We start from the raw sequence: 15,615 nt of genomic DNA, 5'->3' as shown, positions 1-15,615 counted from the left end.
TCCCTGAGGGGGTTAGAGGTCATGGATAAGGGGTATAGTGGGGGTGTAGGTCAGTCTATTGTGTTGTGTTACTATACTATAACAGCTGTTCTCTCTCTGTTTCTCCCTCTGCAGTGTCTGTATGGCTGTTACGTCCACTCCTCCATCATCCCCACGTTCCACCGCAGGTGCTACTGGCTGCTCCAGGTAAGTGACTCCCTCCCCTCTCCACACACTTGTTCACGTAACAGCCTTCCTCACCCCTCTACACTTACACATGTCAACTCCCCAACTTTTCTCCCACTGCCTGAATGGGTAGGAAGAGGTCCTTCTCTTTTTATTTGCAGCATTTCTTCCTTCCTGACACACAGCAGATAGACAGACACCAAACTATCTTCCCTTTTCTCTCTCTCTTTTTTTTGCCTGTGGCTCCCTTTTCTCTGCTTATCTGCCCCATTCACTCTTTTTCTGTTGGAAACATCCACCCTCTGTCCACCGTCCAACAGAAGCAGAGTATTTGCTTAAATCAGTGTGCCACGTCCTACATACACACACTCACACATCCGTCATCTCTAATGGCTGTAAAGCTGCAGTAGTGGAGCCCATAGGACAGTGGTTACACTGAGCCCACTGCCTTACAGAGGTTGTAAATAGGCCTTTGGTCACCACCGTATCCCTCTATTGCAGCACTGTGGCATCCATTCTGGTTTTGTAGCTTTTCTTTACAGCCTCTCTGACAGAGGATGGAATGCAGGTGGAGGATGGAGGGATGGTGCAGGAGGTATGGAGATGCTCTCTCGTTATATTTGACACCTGTTAGGGAGAGGTCTTTGTTATCTTTGGTTATTTTTCTGAAGTCATTACGTCCCCCCCCTCCAGGCCTTTCAGCCTGCCTGCTAGAGACGGATCAAAGCTAGCCCTCACACCACACACTGCAGCCTGGCTCCGGGAAACACGCACGCACACACACACACACACACACACACACACACACACACACACACACACACACACACACACACACACACACACACACACACACACACACACACACACACACACACACACACACACACACACACACACACAAACACACACACACACACAAACACATACAGAAACAGGCATACACACATACACACTCACACGGATAGGGGGGGTCACAATACGTATGCTCTCTCGCTTTCAGGGAGCACAGCATTTTCATCACCTCTGTCTCACACGTGTCAAAGATGGAGGGGCTCACTCAGCCACTCTCTTTCTGCAGCTCATCAGCTTATGAAACCTGTGTGTGTGGGTACTCCAGCCTGACCTGCTTTCCTCACCTCATCCAGGGCTCTCCCCTCTCTCTTCATCTCTCCGCTGAGCTCAGCTATGGATGACTCAATCTCAGACCCTGCTGGACAGCTAACAGGAAGCCTGCATCTCATTGGCACCCTATTCCCTTCATAGTGACCAGACTCTTGACCAGAGCGCCCATTTGTGACGTAGCCAAGTGCTCTCTCACTGAGCTTTAACAGCCTACATTAGGTTGTACACTGCTCAACATTAACTCCAGAAACTTCAGAAGAATATTTCTGTCATCTGCTTTGAGGTAGAACTTAAAGGTGATTCAGATTGAGATCTCCGTGCCTGATACTGTAGCGATTAGAGAACTGAAATCTGTTGTTAGGAAATACAATGATGACAACACTGGAGGTAAAACCTCCCACTGTCCCCTCTTTCCTATCTCTCAAATGACTCATTATTCTTGTCTCTCTATGCCTCTTGCAATGCTCATAGGGCCTGATTTAGACATAGGAAATGTAGGCCTTTCCTACGCACGCCTTTCCTATGCAGGCAGTTCCTACGCAGGCCTTTCCTACGCAGGCCTTTCCTACGCAGGCCTTTCCTACTCAGGCCTTTCCTACGCAGGCCTTTCCTACGCAGGCCTTTCCTACGCAGGCCTTTCCTATGCACGCCTTTCCTACACAGGCCTTTCCTACTCAGGCCTTTCCTACGCAGGCCTTTCCTACGCAGGCCTTTCCTACACAGGCCTTTCCTACTCAGGACTTTCCTACTCAGGCCTTTCCTACGCAGGCCTTTCCTACGCAGGCCTTTCCTGCGCAGGCCTTTCCTACTCAGGCCTTTCCTGCGCAGGCCTTTCCTACTCAGGCCTTTCCTACTCAGGCCTTTCCTACTCAGGCCTTTCCTACGCAGGCCTTTCCTACTCAGGCCTTTCCTGCGCAGGCCTTTCCTACTCAGGCCTTTCCTGCGCAGGCCTTTCCTACTCAGGCCTTTCCTACGCAGGCCTTTCCTACTCAGGCCTTTCCTACGCAGGCCTTTCCTACACAGGCCTTTCCTACGCAGGCCTTTCCTACGCACGCCTTTCCTACGCAGGCCTTTCCTAAGCAGGCCTTTCCTACGCACGCCTTTCCTACGCAGGCCTTTCCTATGCACGCCTTTCCGATGCACACCTTTCCTACGCAGGCCTTTCCTACGCACGCCTTTCCGATGCACGCCTTTCCTACTCAGGCCTTTCCTACGCAGGCCTTTCCTACACAGGCCTTTCCTACGCAGGCCTTTCCTACTCAGGCCTTTCCTACAAAGGCCTTTCCTTCTCAGGCCTTTCCTACACAGGCCTTTCCTACACAGGCCTTTCCTACGCAGGCCTTTCCTTCTCACACCTTTCCTGCACAGGCCTTTCCTACGCAGGCCTTTCCTACTCAGGCCTTTCCTACAAAGGCCTTTCCTTCTCAGGCCTTTCCTACGCAGGCCTTTCCTACGCAGGCCTTTCCTACACAGGCCTTTCCTACACAGGCCTTTCCTACGCAGGCCTTTCCTTCTCACACCTTTCCTACACAGGCTTTCCTACACAGGCCTTTCCTTCTCACACCTTTCCTACGCAGGCCTTTCCTACTCACGCCTTTCCTACACAGGCCTTTCCTTCTCACACCTTTCCTACGCAGGCCTTTCCTACTCACACCTTTCCTACACAGGCTTTCCTACACAGGCCTTTCCTTCTCACACCTTTCCTACGCAGGCCTTTCCTACGCACGCCTTTCCTACGCAGGCCTTTCCTACGCAGGCCTTTCCTACGCAGGCCTTTCCTACGCATGCCTTTCCTATGCACGCCTTTCCTACGCATGCCTTTCCTACGCAGGCCTTTCCTACGCAGGCCTTTCCTTCTCACACCTTTCCTACGCACACCTTTCCTACTCAGGCCTTTCCTTCTCACACCTTTCCTACGCACGCCTTTCCTACGCAGGCCTTTCCTACGCACTTCTCAGTAGTTGCTATTCAGACTTACCTCATACAGGTGTGTGACGGGCTTTACAGGCGTGGTTCCCTTGCTGAATAGATTTTATTCAACCACTGAAAACCCTCCCACTTGCTGGCCACTAGAATTTCTCATTGAGTTTGCATTCAATAGCATTTTCAGTACATTTATCTCAAGCCATCCCTTTAAATTTGGCATACCTTTTATTAGAATTTTCTCGACAGACTTGCTAATAAATATGGAGAGAGTGGTTATTAGGGACTCCTTTTCAGCACCAACTGGTAGATTTATGAATAATTATAAAAAAACAGCTTTGGAGAGCTTTTACGCACAAATATATTGGTGAACAAAACAATACAGTGGTGTGATTGATTCTGAAAGTTGCCATATTCAATTGATCATACCATGAAATATTGTAAGGTGAGAACAGTGTAGAAGGGTTGAACAGTAGTCCTATAAATCTACCCTAATAATTCTCACTAATCATGGAACTGTGATGCCAACGGTCCAGACATCGTGAACCATGCGCCAGGCTCCAGGTTTCACTGCTATATACAGTATGGACTGCGTTCCAGAAAGATTCAATAGGCTACATGTTTCAAATTGCAGCACAACTTCTAATACTGTTGGTATAGCAGATGGTGGCTACCGACAGTAGCATGGTGCTTGCAACGCCAGGGTTGTGGGTTTGATTCCCATGGGGGGACCAGAATGGGAAAAGTAAGAAAGTGTATGCCCTCACTACTGTAATTCGCTCTGAAAAAGAGTGTCTGCTAAATTACCCAAAAATTAGAATAAAAAAAAATATATATATATATTTTTTAAATAACAAGATACAAATTCTTTAAAAAAAATACAGTGAAAAGTCTGAGGAATATAATTAAAACATTCTAGATATCATAAATCAACTCGGTATGTTTGGCGCTGTACTGCCATTTGCGCATGGCTACAGAAGCCTATACTGTAGCTTGGGTCTGTAATCCATGCAAGTTATAAGGCTGGCATTTCATAAACTTCACTGTGGAAAAGGTGACATGTTGACATGCTTCAGTATGCTGCCATATGAATGATTTCAAAATTGTTAAAATAAATAGATATAAAACAATTGTCATTTATATTTACAATCCCCTTATCCAAATGGACAACTCATTTACCTAGCTCTTATCAATAGCTCTAATCAATCATTAAATGACATGGAGAGTGGTGTTATTTCTATCCAATAAATTAACTAGATGTTGTTCCACTAGGAACCGACAGGTTGCTCCACCTTTTCATCGCGCATAAAGGTGGTGGAATTATGAGGGACTTAAGTCATGGTCAAAATACAGCGTCTCTGTAGACTCATCTCCTCCATACCTTCATTGATCTCCATCCCAAACAAATAGCGGGTGAATAGCAGAATACATAGGTCACATAGAGGTCAGAATACACATAGAGCTCACATAGAGGTCAGAATACACATAGAGATCACATAGAGGTCAGAATACACAGAGAGAAAAGTGCATAAAAAGGGATTTACGTTTAATTTACATGCGCTCAACTTGGGTTGGACTTCCCCCATAGTGGAGTCCTAGGTCAACCCAGGACAATGTGGTCTGACTCACCCTGGTCCTATGTCCCAGACGGACCTAAACTACTCTGTTTTATTCTGGTACATCTCCTTCTGTCCCTACTTGGCCCTGTGTACCCTCTATGCCCTGTGTTCGCTGTGTGCATATGAGCTGTGCTGTGCAGCAGTAGTCTGTCAACAGGAGAGCAGCACTGAGCTGTGGATGTAGAGGGACTGGAGACTGGTGAGCTTAGCTCCCTCTGCTCCACGACGAGGGACTGGAGACTGGAGAGCTTAGCTCCCTCTGCTCCCCGACGAGGGACTGGAGACTGGAGAGCTTAGCTCCCTCTACTCCCCGACGAGGGACTGGAGACTGGAGAGCTTAGCTCCCTCTGCTCCCCGACGAGGGACTGGAGACTGGAGAGCTTAGCTCCCTCTGCTCCCCGACGAGGGACTGGAGACTGGTGAGCTTAGCTCCCTCTGCTCCACGACGAGGGACTGGAGACTGGAGAGCTTAGCTCCCTCTGCTCCCCGACGAGGGACTGGAGACTGGAGAGCTTAGCTCCCTCTGCTCCCTGACGAGGGACTGGAGACTGGTGAGCTTAGCTCCCTCTGCTCCACGACGAGGGACTGGAGACTGGAGAGCTTAGCTCCCTCTGCTCCCCGACGAGGGACTGGAGACTGGAGAGCTTAGCTCCCTCTACTCCCCGATGAGGGACTGGAGACTGGAGAGCTTAGCTCCCTCTGCTCCCTGACGAGGGACTGGAGACTGGAGAGCTTAGCTCCCTCTGCTCCCCGACGAGGGACTGGAGACTGGAGAGCTTAGCTCCCTCTGCTCCACGACGAGGGACTGGAGACTGGAGAGCTTAGCTCCCTCTGCTCCCCGACGAGGGACTGGAGACTGGAGAGCTTAGCTCCCTCTGCTCCCCGACGAGGGACTGGAGACTGGTGAACTTAGCTCCCTCTGCTCCACGACGAGGGACTGGAGACTGGAGAGCTTAGCTCCCTCTGCTCCCCGACGAGGGACTGGAGACTGGAGAGCTTAGCTCCCTCTGCTCCCTGACGAGGGACTGGAGACTGGTGAGCTTAGCTCCCTCTGCTCCACGACGAGGGACTGGAGACTGGAGAGCTTAGCTCCCTCTGCTCCCCGACGAGGGACTGGAGACTGGAGAGCTTAGCTCCCTCTACTCCCCGATGAGGGACTGGAGACTGGAGAGCTTAGCTCCCTCTGCTCCCTGACGAGGGACTGGAGACTGGAGAGCTTAGCTCCCTCTGCTCCCCGACGAGGGACTGGAGACTGGAGAGCTTAGCTCCCTCTGCTCCCCGACAAGGGACTGGAGACTGGAGAGCTTAGCTCCCTCTGCTCCCCGACGAGGCACTGGAGACTGGAGAGCTTAGCTCCCTCTGCTCCCCGACGAGGGACTGGAGACTGGAGAGCTTAGCTCCCTCTACTCCCCGACGAGGGACTGGAGACTGGAGAGCTTAGCTCCCTCTGCTCCCCGACGAGGGACTGGAGACTGGAGAGCTTAGCTCCCTCTGCTCCCCGACGAGGGACTGGAGACTGGAGAGCTTAGCTCCCTCTGCTCCCCGAGGGACTGGAGACTGGAGACTCCCTCTGCTCCCCGACGAGGGACTGGAGACTGGAGAGCTTAGCTCCCTCTGCTCCCCGACGAGGGACTGGAGACTGGAGAGCTTAGCTCCCTCTGCTCCCCGACGAGGGACTGGGGACTGGAGAGCTTAGCTCCCTCTGCTCCCCGACGAGGGACTGGAGACTGGAGAGCTTAGCTCCCTCTGCTCCCTGAGCACCAACAGGGAAAGGTCACCATTGAGTGAAGAATGTAAATCAGCAGCAGCTATCTAGCAGCCAACAGCCACACAGCACCACAGAGACAAAAATAACTCCTGCCATTACTGAGAAGAGAGATGGAGGGAACTGGGGAGGAGGAAGGGAGTGGGGGAGAAGGGGGGGGCAGTTGAGAGAGGGAGATGTCTGAGGGGGATTTGGCCTGTGGGTGTCTGCCTTTTTATCCAGTCTTTATTGAGTCAAAGCCTTAGTAATGAGTCAGGGAGGAGAGGAGGTGATGAGATTGGAGACCTGGCTGTGAGGGGGGTCCTCCTCTCTCCTGTTCTCTCTTCCTTTTGTTCGCATCACATCTCCTTCTCAATCAGCCCATTCCTGACACCACCTCTCAAAGGTATTAGACCACTTTAAAGAGTCTCGCCCTGCCCTGCAAACGAGACAGACTGAGGAAAAGTACTGCCAAAGTTAAGGACGGCAAACAATGAATTGAAATTGCATCAGAGCAGGGCAGAGCAGAACAGCTCAGCCTAAACTGTGCAGTCTGTCACTCTGGAAAAAGTTACTGTCGTTCCAATTGACGCAGCACAAAATAGACCTTTGGGGGAATAATGATGTTAAATCAGTGTCATACCTTCGCTTCCTCCCTTCAGACCTAGCCGCACGCAAGCACACACACACACAAACACACACACACACACACACACACACACACACACACACACACACACACACACACACACACACACACACACACACACACACACACACACACACACACACACACACACACACACACACACACACACACACAGAGTCCTAGTGGCTCTCCTGATTGATTCAATCTCTCCATGTCCCCTTCTCTTGTTTAGTACTAATGGAATGTAATTCCCTGCCTGTGCCTCTCTATCAAAGCAGACAGTAGGGTGGTGTGAGCTGGCCCGCGGGCCACGGAGGTGGGGATAATTATGATATTAATACGGAGGGGCTCTGAGGGGAAACTTCATTTGTCCTGCTGCCTGCCTGCCTGCCTGCCACAGCCATGGAAAGAGAGAGGGGTCAAAAGTCTGAGCAGGGCTGGAAGAGGAGGAGAAGAGAGAGGGATGTAGGATCAAAAAATTAAATGAATGGTGAGGGAGGAGAGGACACAGATTTATCATGTTTCTGCACAGCTCTCTCTCCCATCTCTCTCTCTCTCTCTCTCTCTCTCTCTCTCTTCTCTCTCTTTCTCTATAACTCTCTATTTCTTTCTTTCTCTCTCTTTATTTCTTTCTCTTTCTTTCTCTCTCTCTTTCTCTCAGAGGCTCTTTCTCTAAGTGGGGTTTGACTGTGTGTAATTAGTGGACTTTAGCTGTGTGTAGTTAGTGGGGTTTGGCTGTGTGTAGTTAGTGGAGTTTGACTGTGTGTAGTTAATGGAGTTTGACTGTGTGTAGTTAGTGAAGTTTGACTGTGTGTAGTTAGTGGTGTTTGACTGTGTGCAGTTCGTGGAGTTTGACTGTGTGTAGTTAGTGGAGTTTGTCTGTGTGTAGTTAGTGGAGTTTGACTGTGTGTAGTTAGTGGAGTTTGACAGTGTGTAGTTATTGGGGTTTGACTGTGTGTAATTAGTGGAGTTTGACTGTGTGTAGTTAGTTTAGTTTGACTGTGTGTAGTTAGTGGAGTTTGACTGTGTGTAGTTAGTGGAGTTTGACTGTGTGTAATTAGTGGAGTTTGACTGTGTGTAATTAGTGGAGTTTGACTGTGTGTAATAAGTGGAGTTTGACTGTGTGTAGTTAGTTTAGTTTGACTGTGTGTAGTTAGTGGAGTTTGACTGTGTGTAGTTAGTGGAGTTTGACTGTGTGTAGTTAGTGGAGTTTGACTGTGTGTAGTTAATGGAGTTTGACTGTGTGTAGTTAGTGGGGTTTGGCTGTGTGTAGTTAGTGGAGTTTGACTGTGTGTAGTTAGTGGGGTTTGGCTGTGTGTAGTTAGTGGAGTTTGACTGTGTGTAGTTAATGGAGTTTGACTGTGTGTAGTTAGTGAAGTTTGACTGTGTGTAGTTAGTGGTGTTTGACTGTGTGCAGTTCGTGGAGTTTGACTGTGTGTAGTTAGTGGAGTTTGTCTGTGTGTAGTTAGTGGAGTTTGACAGTGTGTAGTTATTGGGGTTTGACTGTGTGTAATTAGTGGAGTTTGACTCTGTGTAGTTAGTTTAGTTTGACTGTGTGTAGTTAGTGGAGTTTGACTGTGTGTAGTTAGTGGAGTTTGACTGTGTGTAATTAGTGGAGTTTGACTGTGTGTAATTAGTGGAGTTTGACTGTGTGTAATAAGTGGAGTTTGACTGTGTGTAGTTAGTGGAGTTTGACTGTGTGTAGTTAGTGGAGTTTGACTGTGTGTAGTTAGTGGAGTTTGACTGTGTGTAGTTAGTGGAGTTAGACTGTGTGTAGTAGATGTCGCTATCAAACCTCATCACACGCCTTTGAACACTTCTCACCTCTCATCACAAATCCAATACACCCCTGGTTGATCGCTTTGGAGCAGAGTGTGTGTGAACATACCTGGAGGCTAAAGCAAGAAGATGTACAGTATATTTGTATTACCAGAGAGGTTTCTTTCATTGCTTTATTCATGGTGATTTGTTTACCTTTCTCTCCGTTGGCTACCATAGTGGTCACTGTCCCAACCCAGCCATACAGCTCAGCCCAGGACAATAAATATTTAATTATTCTGAATCATAGATGAGGCCAAACTCCATCAGTGATTTTACCAGGAAAACATGGGCAGAGAGATTGGACATGTGTTTTCCTGCCTGCTAGTTTGGGCCCACATGGATAAATGGGCTACTTTAGCTAGTGGCTGTCAGAGGAAACAGTTATGCCATGCCTAAAGTCCATGTTTGAATAGTTAATGGCCACGGATTGCTGACAGAGTTAGTGACAGTATATTAGTACAGGAATGGTACACAGGGCCAGGTAGGAATAGTAAGAGAGGAACAGAACAACCAGATCATCTGGGTGCACAGCCTGTGCTTGCTCTGGTAAGGCAGGGTGTGTGTGTGTGTGTGTGTGTGTGTGTGTGTGTGTGTGTGTGTGTCAGGCTCTAGATCATTGACAGGCATGCAGGCAGGTCTCTGAAGTCTTGGAACTTCTGTGTGTCTGGATATGAAGTGGAGCTCTCTGCAGTACAGTACAGCATTCTTTTCCTATAACCCTGGCAGGCTTCAGCCCCTCTGAAGTACAGCAAACACTATCCTGTCTCATGTCCTCTTCTCACAACCCTCTCCTCCCTTTCTACTCCTCTGTCTTTCCCTCTCCTTCCTTTCCCCTCCTCTGTCCTTCCCTCCCCTCCTGTCTCCTTAACTCTCTTCCTCTTCTCACCTCTCTCATCCTCTTGTCTCTCCTGGCTGCCTTCTGCACTGTCTGTTTTGTCTCTCTCCAGCCCAAGGGAGATGGCGGCGGCAGCCATGATGGTACATGTAGTTTCCTAACTATGATGGTACATGTAGTTTAGTTAGTTAGTTAGTAAGCTGGTTAGTTACTTAACACCATCCATTCATCTAGTCCCCCACTTGAGTTCTATTATGTCCAGTTTTACTATTGTTAAAGAGAGAGACAGATTCAGGCCCTGGGGCAAACAACCCACCCCCCCCCCCTTCCTGCAGACAGACAGGTCTGTTGCTTAGTGGCAACAACCTTTCCCTCAGGCAAGCCTGCAGCCCCCAGACCGTTGGCACGGCTTCTGCCAATTATCAGAAATCCCTTGCCGCATTCGTCTTGCCATTTTCACTCCCTGGCCAGAGCAGCGTGCATGGCTGCAGACGGTCTCAGAGCACCATAGAGGGGAGGCGAGACTATGGGAGGCGAGACTATGGTTGGTGAGACTATGGGAGGCTAGACTATGGGAGGCGAGACTATGGGAGGTGAGACTATGGGAGGTGAGACTATGGGAGGCGAGACTAGGGTAGATAAGACTATGGGAGGCGAGACTATGGGAGGCGAGACTATGGGAGGAGACTATTGGAGGCGAGACTATGGGAGGTGAGACTATGCGAGGTGGGACTATGGGAGGCTAGACTATGGGAGGTGAGACTATGGGAGGCGAGACTATGGGAGGCAGGACTATGGGAGGTGAGACTATGGGAGGCGAGGCTATGGGAGGTGAGACTATGGGAGGTGAGACTATGGGAGGTGAGGCTATGGGAGGCAATACTAAGGGAGGGAGGCTATGGGAGGAGAGACTATGGGAGGCGACACTATGGGAGGTGAGACAATGGGAGGCGAGACTATGGGAGGCGAGGCTAAGGCAGGTGAGGCTAAGGCAGGCGAGACTAAGGGAGGCGAGACTAAGGGAGGCGAGGCTAAGGGAGGCTAAGGGAGGCGAGGCTATGGGAGGTGAGACTATGGGAGGCGAGACTATTGGAGGCGAGGCTATGGGAGGCGAGACTGTGGGAGGCGAGACTATGGGAGGAGAGACTATGGGAGGTGAGACTATGGGAGGCGAGACTATGCGAGGTGGGACTATGGGAGGCTAGACTATGGGAGGTGAGACTATGGGAGGCGAGACTATGGGAGGCAAGACTATGGGAGGTGAGACTATTGGAGGCGAGACTATGGGAGGTGAGACTATGCGAGGTGGGACTATGGGAGGCTAGACTATGGGAGGTGAGACTATGGGAGGCAAGACTATGGGAGGCAAGACTATGGGAGGTGAGACTATGGGAGGTGAGACTATGCGAGGTGGGACTATGGGAGGCTAGACTATGGGAGGTGAGACTATGGGAGGCAAGACTATGGGAGGCGAGACTATGGGAGGTGAGACTATGGGAGGTGAGGCTATGGGAGGTGAGACTATGGGAGGCGAGACTATGGGAGGCGAGACTATGGGAGGCGAGGCTATGGAAGGCGAGACTGGGAGGCTAGACTATGTGAGGTGAGACTATGATAGGTGAGACTCTGGGAGGTGAGACTATAGGAGGTGAGACTATGGGAGGTGAGACCATGGGGCTAAGGGAGACGAGGCTAAGGGAGGCAAGGTTAAGGGAGGTGAGACTAAGGGAGGCGAGAATAAGGGAGTCGAGACTAAGGGAGTCGAGACTAAGGGAGGCAATACTAAGGGAGGCGATACTAAGGGAGGCGAGGCAGAGAAGTGCCAGCCAACCGCAGATAGAGCACTTAAATTATTCAGCTTTCCGGAAAGGTTAAGGCTTGGAGAATGAGCCAAACTGACATTCACCCAGTTATTGAGTTCTGCCGGGGCCTCTGATGTGTACGTGGGGAAATGTCCACACCTTGAAGATGTTAGAGGGGTGGATTGGCCTGCCTTATCGTGTTTGTCCTGCTCTCAGACAGGCTTAACCATCCACATCACTCTGCTCTGCCCTCCACCTAGAACAGGACAGAGACTGGCCCATCCTAATGGAGCATGGTCCACTACAGCACCTACAGTCGTAAACATTCTCAGGACATAGTGAAATCACTAATAAAATGAAAGGGGTCTGTCCTTCATAGTGTGAGAAAGCCCTGTCTCCCTGCACAGTGAGAGAGGCCTATATCCCTGTGTGAAGATGTGTCATGCTCTCTGATTGCTTCCTGGCTGTGCTGTGTCAGGGCACAGGGGAGAGCAGATCAATGGGCAGATCAATGGAGCCCAGCTCTCCACTCTGACCCGTGCCCCCTACCCAGCCATGACACAGACAGGACCATGTAAGTCATGTTACATCGCAGCACTCCACTCTGAACCGTGCCCCCTACCCAGCCATGACACAGACAGGACCATGTAAGTCTGACTCATTTCCAGGCGTGACGATGACCCAGGCAGGCTGGTTGGGTCGTGGTGTAGCCAGCCATGTAACCGTTGTGTAACGACACCACGCAGCCCTGGGAACACTGGTCACAGCTAATGAGCAGAACTGTCTGATTTGTCCCCCACTGATTACTGTTCACATCCCCAATTAGCTGTGGACCAGAGTGCCATCCATAAAAGAAGACTTGGACGTGTCATAGAGAGAGAGAGAGAGAGAGAGAGAGAGATAGAGAGAGATGAGAGGGAGAGAGATGGGAGGGAGGAGCGGGAGAGAGAGGTGAAAGGGAGAGGGCAGGAGAGAGAGATGGGAGGGAGTGGGAAGGACAGAGAGAGATAGGAGGGAGGAGCGGGAGAGAGAGGTGAAAGGGAGAGGGCAGGAGAGAGCAGGAGAGATGGGAGGGAGGAGCGGGAGAGAGAGGTGAAAGGGAGAGGGAAGGACAGAGAGAGTCTGAGAATGGGAGGGAGTGGGAAGGACAGAGAGAGATAGGAGGGAGGAGAGGGAGAGTCTGAGGTGAAAGGGAGGGAGGGCAGGAGAGAGAGAGATGGGAGGGAGTGGGAAGGACAGAGAGAGATAGGGAGTCGGGAGAGAGAGGTGAAAGGGAGAGGGCAGGAGAGAGAGAGATGGGAGGGAGTGGGAAGGACAGAGAGAGATAGGAGGTCTGAGGAATGGAGGGAGAGAGAGGTGAAAGGGAGAGGGCAGGAGAGAGAGAGATGGGAGGGAGGGGAAGGACGGGAGATAGGGAGTCTGGGAATGGAAGAGGGAGGGAGGGGCAGGAGAGAGAGAGATGGGAGGGAGTGGGAAGGACAGAGAGAGATAGGAGGGAGGAGCGGGAGAGAGAGGTGAAAGGGAGAGGGCAGGAGAGAGAGAGATGGGAGGGAGGAGCGGGAGAGAGAGGGAGGGAGGGAGGAGCGGGAGGAGAGGCAGGAGAGAGGGAGGGAGGGGGCGGGAGAGAGAGATGGGAGGGAGGAGATAGGGAGTCTGAGGCATGGAGGGAGAGAGAGGTGAAAGGGAGAGGGCAGGAGAGAGAGAGATGGGAGGGAGTGGGAAGGACAGAGAGAGATAGGGAGTCTGAGGAATGGAGGGAGAGAGAGGTGAAAGGGAGAGGGCAGGAGAGAGAGAGATGGGAGGGAGTGGGAGGGAGGAGATAGCTGAGGGGAGGGAGAGAGGTGAAAGGGAGAGGGCAGGAGAGAGAGAGATGGGAGGACAGAGAGAGATAGGGAGTCGGGGAATGGAGGGAGAGGTGAAAGGGAGAGGGCAGGGGCAGGGAGAGAGAGAGATGGGAATGGGGGAGGAGCGGGAGAGGGCAGGAGAGTTGGGAGGGAGTGGGAAGGACAGAGAGAGATAGGGAGTCTGAGGAATGGAGGGAGAGAGAGGTGAAAGGGAGAGGGCAGGAGAGAGAGAGATGGGAGGGAGTGGGAAGGACAGAGAGAGATAGTGAAAGGGAGAGGGCAGGAGAGAGAGAGATGGGAGGGAGGAGCGGGAGAGAGAGGTGAAAGGGAGAGGGCAGGAGAGAGAGAGATGGGGGGGGAGGACAGAGAGAGATAGGGAGTCGGGGAGAGAGGGGTGAAAGGGAGAGGGCAGGAGAGAGAGAGATGGGGAGTCTGAGGAATGGAGGGAGAGAGAATAACAAATCTTAGAATCAACTATTAAAGACTACCAGAACCCACTGGATTCTCCAATTACCTTGAATGAGTTACAGGACAAAATAAACCCAAAAAGGCCTGTGGGGTTGATGGTATCCTTAATGAAATGATTAAATATACAGACAACAAATTCCAATTGGCTATACTAAAACTCTTTAACATCATCCTTAGCTCTGGCATCTTCCCCAATAATTGGAATAAAAGACTGATGACCCCAATCCACAAAAGTGGACACAAATTTGTCCCCAAAAACTACCGTGGAATATGCGTCAACAGTAACCTTGGGAAAATCCTCTGCATTATCATTAACAGCAGACTCGTACATTTCTTCAATGAAAACAATGTACTGACAGTAAATCTCAGTAAGACCAAAATAATGGTGTTCCAAAAAAGGTCCAATCGCCAGGACCACAAATACAAATTCCATCTAGAAACTGCCCTAGAGCACACAAAAAACTATACATACCTTGGCCTAAACATCAGCGCCACAGGTAACTTCCACAAAGCTGTGAACGATCTGAGAGACAAGGCAAGAAGGGCATTCTATGCCATCAAAAGGAATCAGTCATAGAGCCCATTGCCCTTTATGGTTGTGAGGTCTGGGGTCCGCTCACCAACCAAGACTTCACAAAATCAAACAAACACCAAATTGAGACTCTGCATGCAGAATTCTGTAAAAATATCATCTGTGTACAATGTAAAACACCAAATAATGCATGCAGAACAGAATTAGGCCGAGAACTCGCTAATTATCCAAATCCAGAAAAGACCAGTTAAATTCTACAACCACCTAAAAGGAAGTGATTCCCTAACCTTCCATAACAAAGCCATCACCTACAGAGAGATGAACCTGGAGAAGAGTCCCCTAAGCAAGCTGGTCCTGGGGCTCTGTTCACAAACACACCCCACAGAGCCCCAGGACAGCAGCACAATTAGACCCAACCAAATCATGAGAAAACAAAAAGATAATTGCTTGACACATTGGAAAGAATTAACAAAAAAACAGAGCAAACTAGAATGCTATTTGGCCCTAAACAGAGAGTACACAGTGGCAGAATACCTGACCACTGTGACTGACCCAAACGTTAGGAAAGCTTTGATTATGTACAGACTCAGTTAGCATAGCCTTGCTATTGAGAAAGGCCGCCATAGGCAGACATGGCTCTCAAGAGAAGACAGGCTATGTGCTCACTTCCCACAAAATGAGGTGGAAACTGAGCTGCACTTCCTATCCTCCTGCCCAATGTGTGACCATTTTAGAGATACATATTTCCCTCAGATTACACAGATCCTCAAAGAATTCAAAAACAAATCCAGTTTTGATTAACTCCCATATCTACTGGGTGAAATTCCACAGTGTGCCATCACAGCAGCAAGATTTGTGACCTGTTGCCACAAGAAAAGGGTAACCAGTGAAGAACAAACACCATTGTAAATACAATCCATATTTATGCTTATTTATTTTCCCTTGTGTACTTTAACCATTTGTACATTGTTACAACACTGTATATACTGTATATACTGTATATATATACAAATGTCATATTTTATATTTATATATATATATATATATAAAATATGACATTTGTAATGTCTTTATTGTTTTGAAACTTC

General features: G+C 49.8%; 1 protein-coding gene across 1 annotated transcript in view; it reads left to right on the top strand.

The window, feature by feature from the left end:
* LOC135504249 (calmodulin-binding transcription activator 1-like) overlaps positions 1-15,615 on the top strand; it is a 672,226-nt gene that overhangs the window by 544,919 nt on the left and 111,692 nt on the right. Inside the window, exon 6 of the mRNA XM_064922633.1 lies at positions 115-186. Within this exon, the coding sequence (XP_064778705.1) occupies positions 115-186 (72 nt within the window). The remainder of the gene's footprint in view (positions 1-114; positions 187-15,615) is intronic.

The sequence above is a fragment of the Oncorhynchus masou genome, chromosome 18 (assembly GCF_036934945.1).
Source record: "Oncorhynchus masou masou isolate Uvic2021 chromosome 18, UVic_Omas_1.1, whole genome shotgun sequence".
NCBI lineage: Eukaryota > Metazoa > Chordata > Actinopteri > Salmoniformes > Salmonidae > Oncorhynchus > Oncorhynchus masou.
Note: the sequence above shows the minus strand (reverse complement) of the source record. Positions and strands in the feature narration are given on the sequence as shown.